Raw genomic sequence first — 12748 nt, 5'->3', positions numbered from 1 at the left:
TGAATTTCTATAGCCACAAGTATAGAAAAACCTTTTATAATTGTGGGGATATTTCATTGACTCCTGCTGTTTTAATACTAGACTCTTAGTATCAGACTTAATATCACAATCACTCCTAAACATAATTCTCACAGACTATCTTTTTACATTTTCATTAAAGGGATTGTTCACCCAAAAATGAAATGTCATTAATGGCTCATGTCGTTCCAAACTTGTAAGACCTCCGCTCATCTTCTGAACACAGTTTAAGATGTTTTATATTTAGTCCGAGAGCTTGTTGACCCTTCATTGAAAATCTATGTACGGTATACTGTCCATGTCCAGAAAGGTACTTAAAGCATCATCAAAGTAGTCCATGTGACATCAGTGGGTCAGTTAGAATGTGTTAAAGCATTGAAAAAAAATTTTGGTCCAAAAATAAAAAAAAATTACAACTTTATTCAGCATTGTCTTCTCTGACGCGGATGACTACGACACGGCTGACGTGTTATCTGGTGCGCCCCAGCTGTTTTTTGTGCACCCGGTCTTCGTTTACAGTCTGAGGGAGACGCATACTGTAAGTTTGAAAAAAAAAAAACTTCGAAAACATGTCTAAGGATAACACGTCATCCGTGTCACTGCAGTCACGTGACTTTTGTCTCGCGCATGCGCTTCACAACAGACGCAGAAGAGAAGACAATGCTGAATAAAGTCGTAATTTTTGGACCACAATGTATTTTCGATGCTTCAACACATTCTAGCTGACCCACTGATGTCACATTGACTACTTTGATGATGTTTTTATTACCTTTCTGGATATGGACATTATACTGTATGTAGATTTTTTAATAAAGGGTCAAGAAGCTCTCGGACTAAATATAAAACATATTAAACTGTGTTTCAAAGATGAACTTACGAGTTTGGAACGACATGAAGGTGAGTCATTAATGACATTAATTTCATAATTGGGTGAACTATCCCTTTAAGATGTTATGTAGTTTGTTTAATTAATATTTTACCTTGTGGAGACCGTTGGCTGGTCCTCACTCACGTAACCAAAGCAGCACCTTATTAAACATTTCCAGTTATTACATTATGGAGCAGTTTCCCGGACAGGGTTTATCCTAATCCCAGACTAAAATGCATGTTTGATCTACCTTAATTTAAAAACACCTTGTAATCTTAACATATATCAGTGCAATTGTTTTGTCTCAAGATGCAAACAAGTGTTGTTTTTTTAAGGTTTGTTTGTAAAAACGACCTAAATGTCCTAATATACTTAAGGCCTAGTCCTGGATTAATCTAAACCCTGTCCGGGAAATTCGCCCCCCTATAAGCTTTTATGTGTGTGTGGCTTTGTTCCTACTCGCACTGTAAAGTCGAAACTGGTTGTTTTTCTGCTGTGTGTCATTGTAAAACGGAAAGGGGTGTAAAAAGCAACCAACGGTCAGCACAGCTTCCCACGCATGACCACGGCTGATGTCTTTCTTTCACACGCCCTTTCTGCTTCAACCTCTGGAATGCTGGGTATTTTGTGTGACTTGCTTGAGATTGAAAGAACGTTTCTATCGAAAGGTGTGTGTGTGTTTGTGGGACGGATAAGGGACGACTTAATCCCCTCCAGGAAAAAGGGAAAAATGACTTAATTAACACCGAAAGTGACACCTGACATTGAATCTGGGTGAGAGTGAACAAGACAAAAGCACAGCAGAGAGCGGGTGGGATGAGACATACAAACGAAACAAAGAGACTGTGAGCTACTGTCCCACCTGTGTGCCCTAGGGATGGGCAGAAAGAGAAAGAAGTTAGGGGTTAAGCTTTCATATATCAATGGTGATTTTTAAGCCACCCCACAGGTCATTTTCAAATCCTCCACTGGCCACATTTGGCCTATGGGCCGTGTCTTGAGCCCCCTTTACTAAAGAGAGTCAGCTGGAAAGTAACAAATGCAGATTGCAAGTATTCAAAAAATCTATGTAATTACATTAGATTACACCACCAGTTTTTACCAAATTTACTAAATATAACTATTTTTACAGTATGCACGAGAGAGAGAGAGAGAGAGAGAGAGAGAGAGAGAGAGAGAGAGAGAAAATTGCCCTCTAAGAGTTAATAAGTCTCCGGACATAAGAGTTCATGCAGGGATGAGCCAGATGAGACGCTCTAAAATAGCACCCAAGATCACACACCGAGTGGAAATTTTTCCACACACACATGCACAAACACACACTGTACGCACATCGTCCTCTAGTCCTCCTGTGTAAGTCCTTGTGTTGTCACAGTGATACATTTGCCACTGGGGTAATTGGTTTTGGTAATTAAATGTTTCTGCACGGCTGATCTAAGAGGCCACACGGCTGTAATTGGGAGGGAAATTCAATCTTTCCCATCTCTTCCCTCTTCATCTGGATCTGCAGGAGGCCATTTTGAATCTGTGATGAATGCAGATGCAGTCTCTTCTTTCCCCACAAGTGTCAAAAGCAACTAGGTTCACGCATACAGTACGCACTCAGCGACCCGGTGCCTGTTTAATGCGGAGCACAGGCGCAGCCGGTGCATAGAGAAAATAAATTCTTTGCCAATTTCAGAGACACTTCCGATTGTGATTGACAGCACTTAGTTAAATTGTATTATGAATAATGTGCTGATACAGCCCGCTAGACTACCAATTACACTTGCATAGATACAGTATGAAAGAACCGCCCTGAATCTGAATGTAAATAAAAATGAGTCAAAATCTGGAATCTGAATCAAGTGTTGCTGTGGCTCAGCTGGTAGAGCGTTAGCAGCACAAACTCAGGGAATACACATAGGCTACTTATAATATGTGTAGCTTGAATGCACTGTAAGTCGCTTTGGATAAAAGCATCTGCCAAATGCATGAATGTAAGGTGAAACAAGTAATGTAAATTATCCACTTTGAATTTTCTAAATCAAAACGGATTGTAAATGAACAACTCTGAATAAATGATTCACTCCAGAACACTTAGATTTGATTGTAAGCATTTAAATAGTTGTTTTGCATGATCAGTTTGAGGTGAGTTACATACTGATTGCAGTACGCATATCTTTCTGTCACACGTTTGCATCCCTAATCACAAAGATTGCTTTGGTTAGACTCCAGTCTGTTTTCAATGTTAATGTTAGCCCATGGTGTGTTCACCAGCCATTAGCATCAAAGTGTGTTTGTCAGACACAGTGGAGCAGAAGAAGGGTTGTGGATGAGCCTTAAAGCATGCAGAGGAAGACACACACAAAGTCTCTCGCACTCGCATGCACAAAACTGTAATTATTTTCTCATCTGCGCTTGCTAACACACATGCCTGTACAAACAAACACACACACAGCCACACACGCTTAAGTGTTTTTTGGCAGATTTGCGATAATTTGGCCCCTGCTGGTAATGCGGCCCCTGTCTGACCGTGAAGAAATTTTCTAGAGATGACAATGTTGTTACAGGAGACATAGAAGAAGTGCTTTGTGCTCTTCTCTCGCTCCCACTCGTCTTAAAATTTAAAGCAATGCTTTGGTGGTGGTGTCTTTGTCCTTGCAGTTTGAGAAACAAGTTTAGTGATAGACAGATATATTGCAATGTCCAAAATAATGACCGATATTTGGAATTTTTTATTATCAGCATCAGTGGCGGCCGGTCACTTCTTTTTTATGTTCTTCACAACATGTTTGTAGCCCGTCATGTGTGTGGTTCGTAATTTCAAAATATGTGTTCGGTGTATTGAGTGAACCTATGTGTATCACGTGTCTTGTCAAAATAAGTGCCTGCTGCAGATGCATCTATAGGGTTTATGTTAAAAGAGACGCTCACGTTTGCCAGATACTCGCGTAATCAGAGTTTACTGTTAAGGGAGTGACTTGAGTGTATTTTGTGAACGTGAGCGTCTCTTTTATCATAAACGGTTTTGACGCGTGTTTTGACAAAACACGTGATGCACATGGTTTACATGACGCAACAAACACATATTTTGAAAACACGAGCAACACACATGACACTCCGAACACTTATTTTGAATTTGCGCCCCTCGGATGAGCAATCACGAGCTGCCACTGATGGCATTAGACAATAAATATTTTTGTATTTTAATAATTTGTTTCTTGTAAAAATTCCTTGTTGCAAGTTTAATCAATTTGAAATTATAATTAATTTTAACATTCATGCCTAGTGATGAGTTGTTATAAATTATAAAAAGAAAGTTGAAATAATTTAAGCTAATTTAACTTTATTTTATGAGTTACTGTAACTTTAAAAAAAGACTTGGGTGAAATGACTTGTATATTCCAGTTGATTAATAAACGAACAAAATTAAATGTAACATAAGTGCATCTTTTTTTACAGTGTTAAAGACAATTAGATGTAAATCCAATGTCTGACAGACAATAAAATGACTAAACATTATTCGCTTTTATTGTGACGTTGTGTGGCGTGCAGAAGTCTTATTTAGATTTCAGATCTTCAGTATATTTTTCAAGTATTATTCATATAATATACAGTAAATATATATATTTTAATGTCAAACGTTTTTGTTACTCATTTTCTGTAATTCCATTTGTGTTATATCAGCTAGTCCAAGCCGCCACACTGCTTTCTCAATATCAATATAGACATAAAAACCCAATCGGTGGACGACTATTTAGCTTTGCTTATTGTAAATATGATCCTTTAATTTTCTCTGAAGTGGTTAAGAGGATAACACTGAGATCAGAAATTACTAAGTAATGTGTAGTATTGTGCCGTAGACTTAAATTGCACATGCAGTAAGTCCAAAAAAAATTTACTTCGTCTCTAAATCAGTATAGTTCTCCTACAGGTCTGTGAAAAAAATTGCTCTGAATATTGCAAAACTATTTATATTAAACTGGGTCCCTCGGGCACTCTCATAGCTGTTTTTCTGTATAAAGTATTCTCTTTATTTTAGAGAGGAGATTTTTCTAGGACACCGTGCAGTAATAACTTCTTTAAAAAATGTATGAAATTAATTGCACTGCAATGGAGTAAGTACCATATAGAAAATTATTACCAGAAGGAATCTGGGGCTCATCTTAGCCCTAAAAGTTGGTCGTCTGTCTGCTGTCTGACTGAAATGGATTTGGTTTATGGTGTAATCATAAGACACCATTATGAAAGTATGTGTTTAGATGCAAAGATACCACTGAAAATGGAATGTAGGGAGTATTATTGAATTATCGCCAGATGTGCTGTGTCTGTATAGACATGAGGTCTGGAGACTCGACAGAGCAAGAGAAAGAGTGTATGCACTTGCACAGGTCAGCATCTGCTCAATAAAAACATCTGTTATGAAGGCAACGCCCGCATTAAAAGTCCCACACAAACACACAAGCCCGGGTGGTAACTTATCTCGGCCTTCAGCATAAATAATTGAATGTTTTGATCATAGACTGTAAAAAATATGGACGTAGTGTCTGTGACATCACCCATAGGTTTGTCAAGAGCTTTTTTGAACCAATAGTAGGCAGTGCCTGCCATCGCCATCACTCGCGAAATGGGTAAAGAGGAAGGACGTGGGTGAAGCTGAGGTAGCTGGTTGCTGAAATCACTCCCGCCTAGCTCAACTCTATTGACAGCAGTGGCAGTTCACCCGTCACTCAAGTGGCCACGCCCTTAATTATGCAGAACTTTATGCAGAAGAAGTAAAATTGGGCATTTTAACATGGAGGTCTATGGGAATTGACTCCTTTTTGTAGCCAGCCTCCAGTGGCCAGTCGATGAATTGCAGTTTAAAGGGAAGAGAAGTGCGGTTTTGATACAAACAGTGAGAATTCACAGTAATAGTTTTGAGCCCTGCAATCTGAACAGACCCAGAGGGTGGGTCATGCATGTTTAAAATAGTATGCATTAAGAAAAGTGCTATAGAAATGAAACTGGTGGCGAGTGTGGTTGAGGGGCGGACAGCTACAGTACAGTACGCATATGGAAGCTTTGGAAATATTGCATATAAAACCGTATGCAAATGCTTTTTAAATTAGAGAGCAATGGTGAGGGTGAAAATCATAGAGTGGGACAGATTCTTAAGAGATGAATACTGACAGAAGAAAGCGGGCGATACAGATACAGAGGATGGATAAAAGGATAATTGGACTGGTGGCAGGGGAGAAAATATAAAGGGATCAGGGAAGAGAATGCTATTGAAGAGCATCGAGCAGAGGAGGAGAACCCAGCACAGAAAACCCCTAATGGATTAATGAATAGTGTGTAAATGAAGCAAGCCACTTTAAAAATATAAAGTAAGGGGTTGAAAATGGAAAGAGCATGTGATGGTGATTGAAGGCTTGGAGGAGGATGAGACAGCCGTTGTTTATCCAGGATATGTGCTTTATCGCTTACAAGAACAGGAGGCTTGCCAAGAACTCACATTTGTGTAATCTTTGGACTTTATCGGTTTTATCAGTAGAATTATAGGCTCTGTGTGCTCATAGCTCCTATGGAGATGCAAATGCATACATAAATACAACTGACGCACACAGAATACATCTGCATTTTAACACCCCCACCATCTACACCTAAAACTGTTACGATGTGAAGTGTTACACAATGTTTGCAAACACCCAGAACAGATGCAGAAGTGCATTGTGGGTAAACATAATATGATTTAATGGAAAGAAAGTCTGGCCATAGCACACTTGTAGTCAATAAGCAGTAAGGGGCGTATGTACTAACCACATCTTTGCCTGGGTTGCGTATGTGTGTGTCTATGATAAGAAGGTCCAGATTCTATTTGGGTAGGGGTGTGTTTGTTTAGGTGATTTCATGTAAATGTTAGTCTATCACGACAAACTATATATTCTTTTCATATTTCAAAACCTTTTAGCAGTAATAATAATGCAGTAACTAGCAATAGCAATTGTAAGTCGCTTTGGATAAAAGCGTCAGCTAAATGAATAAGTAAGTAAATGAATAAGTAAGTAACTGTAATTTATTCATTTGTGACAAGAGTATGCAGCAAACCAACACAAACCTCAGTTTTTTGATAATTTTATGTATTCAAAATAATACTGTATTGCATTTTTTATTTATTACAAATAGATGTAAACTGCTATAAAAAACATTATTTTCACCTCCAGACACTTCAGTAAAAAACGTTAAAGTGTCTTCCTTAAAACAAGACCAATATTAGGATTCTAGACCAATTTTTTTTATTAATTTAAAGGTGTACATCACCCTTCACCACCCCCCCACACTCAAAAAGGGCTGTGCCAGTTAAAGGGATACATTTTCTGTGCCTTATTGGCATGCGGCAGGCTTGTGTATTTGATTTGCCAAAGCTTACAAGTGAAAGAGAATGGTATGAAATAAAATGGACAATTTTAATTAGAGAAGTATGCATTCATTTTTACAAAACCATGTGCATCGAGACAACATAAATCATTTATGTTGGCAATAACTGGATACAGAAATCCATCAACGGGAAGTGTTTTATCCGTAGGCAATCATTTTATAAAACATCTATTCATGTACTTTTAGTGTTTGACTAAATAAAAAAAAATGCAAAAGTCCCAAGACTTCCTCTGTTTAATTCTGCTTGTTGAACTTTAATTTTTTGGATGTCAAATAAAATGCAGTAAAATAAAAAGAGCGCTCTCTCTCTCTCTCTCTCTCTCTCTCTCTCTCTTCCTCTCTACTTTAAAACAAGATCCCCGTCAGGAGCATCTGGAATAATACTCACTCCCACTTCTTTCCCTTCAGCTCCTTTCCACACGTCCTCACTATATCTCTCTCTTCATCCCGTAACAGATTTCTATGGTCATGTAGTCCTATCGACCACAGGTTGCTGCCCATCAAATGGTGCCACTCTGGCGGGCACACACAGGGCCCATGCAGATGGGGGGCACGACATGCACTGTTTCTCTCCACATCGCTTAAAGCCCGCCACAGGTGCAGGGCTCAAACATGTGCATTCAATTGAATCGAGGTTTAGCCGAATGACTCACTGTGTCGTGCCACTGGTTTGCCAAGTGAATTGTTTGTACAGTTGCAAACAATCCTTGGAAAAAAAATGAAAGCGCTGAGATTCGTGATGTCATGCGGAGGGTAAATTCTTTAAGTGCATATGATTTATGTGATGAATTACTTCTTTCGTTATGTTGTTTCTTGTAGGACGAATGCCGTAACTATATGAGGGTCCTGCTCAGCCGGCAGAGTGGATTGTTTATTTGTGGGACCAACGCCTTTAATCCTTTATGTGCCAACTACACCGTGAGTACTGCATACTTGACCAAGCATATATCACACACACAAAGTACTTACCCTAACTTTCCCAGCACTGAACGGTATGTGTTATATGTACAGTATAAATCATGCAGCATATTGAGGAGTGGTGTGCTATTACATTTCTGATTAGATTTATAATTTACAATTCAAAAATGTGCCAACAAATATATGGGCTTACAGGGAGGGACCCGAGCCAAAAAACTCACAATGTGGATTCTTATCGAACTTTGGTTTAGACTAGTAAGCAAATACCCAGAACATCCTAACAAAACTTTAGCAACACATCTGCAATATGCAAGCATTGTGGTGGTGAGTTTGGCATTGACCGTCACAAATGAAAATCTGCTTTTTAATTACATTTAATCATATGGCTCACACTGATTTTGGTTCATTCACCCTAGCTTGTATGTCTTATAAAACTTCACCGGCCCTGCTTCCAGTATTACTTCCCCCTACATACTTTATCCAAAATGAAAACCGTCCCCTGCTGTTTGTTTTTACTCTTTCTCAACCTGTCTGGTACTACTTCCCGAAAGCAAAAAGCTTTTTGTCATGTCCCCAAGACCACAGAGCTGTTATTTATCAGAATCTGAGTGTGTGTGTCGCTTTCTATCCATCTGGTCAATGACTCTATCGCCCCCAGTGTACATGAGTCACGTTAATGGAGGGTTTTATCCACTAGAGTTCCACCTACAGCATCAACTTCAATATTGCCTCCATTACGTTGCACCTGAGCGCCGCTCGCCTCAGATCCGCCCATTTTAAACCAATCACGCTAATGATATACAACCTGCTGGATAAACCAGAAAAACACGTAATTACGAATCATCCGCTCTGTTGGATCCAGTGTTCGGCAGCTTTCCACTTTCAGGACGCACACACTGTGATATGCACATGCTTCAAGAATGTATCAAGGGAATTGAGAAGATAAAAGTTTGTGTATGCAAAAGTCTTGAGGACGTAAAAAAACACGGTCTGTCAGATCTGAAACATGTCGTTGCAGATCTGAGTAGTGAAAAATATTACCACACACCTGTAATGCAACATTACACCTGTCAAGAGTTAAAGAAGCTCTCTAGAGACAGAACCTGCGTATGGGTTTATTTATAGTGCATTTTAATGGTCTGAGGGTAATTTCTATTGTTTTGCTTTAACAGTAACTGGGTGATTCTCAAAAAATCCAGACTTAGAAGGTGTCCAACTTACTATAACCATTATTTTTAGACAATTTAAAAATTATTTCCTATAGAATTGTTTACATTTTTTAGATTATCATTATCAAAAATTATCATTACCGCAACATGATATTACATTAAATATATGCATTTACCAACTCATGTTTCGGTAATGAGAACTAAAAAGTTTAAACTTTTATCTGGAGAGAAAAAATAAGAACTGCTTACCTGGTATCCATCTTGAGTGTCACAGTCAATTATGTCCCTTCCAACAAATGTTTTTTTGAAAATTTTAGTTCCTTGAGGGCTAAATAATGATTGAAAATTGTTGCGGAGGATGAAAAAATTGGTCTTGGACACATTTATATTCCTTATTATTGTCTCTATTTACCAATGATCACCAAATACCACATGTTTCTTTACTGTAAATGTTTATAGTATAACATGCACTGAAGCTTTTTATTTTTTTTATTTTTTTAATTATAAACATTTCCATGTCAAAGAACCCAAATCCAGTCATGGACACTTTGCGGTAATTAAAATTTTCCTCTTAAATTAAAAAAAAAAAAACTACAAAATTGGTTTGTATGATGTCATTTGAAATCATGTGCAAAATAGTACATGAAGAGATGTTTGTAACTGTATGCTTCTTATTTTGATAGCATTTACTTATTTATCAAAATGTTTCATGACACCTCATAAGTCTAATTTTGTGAGAATCACCCAATTGTACTTTAAAAGTTTATTTATCTGTTTTCGTTGTCCACCCACTTTCTTGGGTCTAAGCAAGGTTGCGTTTTGGCTTCAAATCATGAATGTATATCTTTCCTCTGTGTGTTTGTGTGTGTCAGGGAGACACATTAGAGATGATTGGTGAAACTGTCAGTGGGATGGCCAGATGCCCATATGATCCCAAACATGCCAACGTGGCCCTGTTTGCAGGTGAGACTGCAACTATCCATCCATCTCTATTCCTATTAGTTATTTGGCTTTCTTTAGTAACGCAATGGAAAAATTATATATAGTGTTTTTGTAAAATATTTGTGGCAGTATAAAATTAAGGAACAGTGAATATTGCAGTGATTTTAATGCATTGGCCGTAAAATGGGCATTAGACTTGCGGTGTGGAAATGTTTGAACTGAGATGTTTTAATAGCATTATCGATTTTAACTTCAATTGCAAAAATGGAATTAGAAATGTTAAGTCCAATTAATTTGCATGAATGACTTGAATGTGTCTGGTTCAATGAACTGATTCAAAACACTTAGCGTCTTGCATTAAACTCACTAAAATCACTCTTTTTAGCCATTTCAGAGAAAATACATGCCTTTCGATTCATACCATATTTAATATACTGTATCTTTTGTAAGGCAGAAAATATTTAGATTATTTTTAGCCTAGCTCTAGACATGACCACAACTTATCTCTGCATATTAAATAAATGTATAAATAGACCAGTTCATTACATTTCCCTGCTGTTATTCTTTCATATATAATTACTTGCGCAGTATGTGAATGAACAATATTTATGTCTTTTGCTTACTTAAATCATGTACATATGATGTCCAGCACGTTCTCTGCACAGTGTTATAGTTAAACTACAAGCTTGGCGAACTAAAAGGAAATTAAATATTTTTTAATATACGAAAATGCATTGCACTGACAGAATTATATTGAGACCATATTTTTAGTCTGATGGAAAAAGTGAGAATGAGGCTCTGTTGCATAACTTAGTGAGATTTAATATATCTACATAGATGTGCAATAGGTAGGGTGCTTCATATGATACCTTGTTTTAGACAAATAAAAAAAAAAAAGTTTGAAGAAGACAATCCCAAAATGCATTATGTCATGAAGATCTAACTCAAAAGTGGCAATCTGGGTGATTAGAAATATCAGTCCAATGCTGCATTTTTACTGTCTAGGTCACTCACTAGGTTATGCTTATGTGTTTTTTTTTTCAGACAGGAATCTCTTCACTGCAACAGTGACTGATTTCCTGGCTATTGATGCTGTGATATACAGGAGTTTGGGGGACAATCCTGCTCTGAGAACTGTAAAACACGACTCCAAATGGTTTCGAGGTACTAAAGACATTAGTTGACAGGATGTAATATTAAAGGGACACTCCACTTTTTTTGAAAATATGCTTATTTTCCAGCTCCCCTAGAGTTAAACATTTGATTTTTACCGTTTTGGAATCCATTCCAGTCTCCTTGGTAACTCAATAGCAGGGGACTATTTTCGGGCAGTGCAAAATATCACTACGCCTGCTGCAGCCATGTTACGGCAGCAAAGTCTTTGCGTATATTTCCTAGCCATATCTGCATAGAAAATTGCAACTTTTAATTTTCCGTCGGTCTTAGTACACAATGGCCCTCATTTATCAAAAGTGCGTACACCAAATTTCCAGCGTACACCTTGCGTACACCCAAAACCACGGTGACTTTGAGATTTATCAATATGGACGTTGGCGTACGGCACGCTCAAATCCTACGCCAGCTCAGGAGGTGGTGTACGCACATTTTGAATTAGTGCAGAAATGCGCAAACAATTCCTAACACACAAAACGCACTGACAAACTAAAATATATGATATATTATGACCCACTGTAAAAAAACAAAAACATAAACTTCAGTGTTTATTTTTATGCAACATGTACTTCAATGTTTAATTTGTGAGACTTTACCAAAGCATTTGATTTGTATGCATATGTATTCCTTCAGTTGAGAGCGAGCATGTGAACGGAGCGGAGCGTACCTTGAGCCGTGCGGTAATATTACCATGAAAGCGCCTCTCTAAAGATCCGCTCGCTCAGCACCGCTCGTTGAACCCAGAACGCCCTTTGATAATTTGCTAGTTCGAGAATCTGTAAAAACGTCTAGCAATAAATTATGGAATTCAAGCCTTATACATAAATGTAAAGTAAAAATCAAAGTTAAGATTGAGCAGGAAGAAAAAATTGAAAGGGACTGCGGAGAGACTGTAAAGAGTTAGCAAATATTCTTCCTGGAATCTGAAGCGGCACATTGCAAGAAAGCACAAGGATGTGCTACGAAAACATGGTAATGCAATAAAAGGTAAGCTAGTTACGTACCATTCGATGATAAATAAATACAGATGAGGTAAGGTAAAATGCTTGTGTTGAATGGAGCCGTAAATCCGATCATGATGACATGCGGACAAAATTATGGCCACGAATAATTTTTTATGCTATGGACACTTCTTTTTCTTATTTAGTCTAAAGTATGGCCATAAATTTAGAATTTGTTCCCAATATTCAACAGTTTGTTCCTTGGAATTAATTATTATAATATTTAGAATATTTCGTAATTACTATTACAATTATTA

At 37.7% G+C, this 12748-nt stretch overlaps 1 protein-coding gene across 2 annotated transcripts in view; it reads left to right on the top strand.

Moving 5' to 3' along the window:
* sema6bb (sema domain, transmembrane domain (TM), and cytoplasmic domain, (semaphorin) 6Bb) overlaps positions 1-12748 on the top strand; it is a 149491-nt gene that overhangs the window by 88339 nt on the left and 48404 nt on the right. For both annotated transcript variants that reach the window (XM_065246746.2, XM_065246745.2), the window contains 3 exons: positions 8108-8206; positions 10248-10338; positions 11362-11481. In XM_065246746.2, the coding sequence (XP_065102818.1) occupies positions 8108-8206; positions 10248-10338; positions 11362-11481 (310 nt within the window). The remainder of the gene's footprint in view (positions 1-8107; positions 8207-10247; positions 10339-11361; positions 11482-12748) is intronic.

The sequence above is a fragment of the Paramisgurnus dabryanus genome, chromosome 11, assembly GCF_030506205.2.
Source record: "Paramisgurnus dabryanus chromosome 11, PD_genome_1.1, whole genome shotgun sequence".
Taxonomy (NCBI): Eukaryota; Metazoa; Chordata; class Actinopteri; order Cypriniformes; family Cobitidae; genus Paramisgurnus; species Paramisgurnus dabryanus.
Note: the sequence above shows the minus strand (reverse complement) of the source record. Positions and strands in the feature narration are given on the sequence as shown.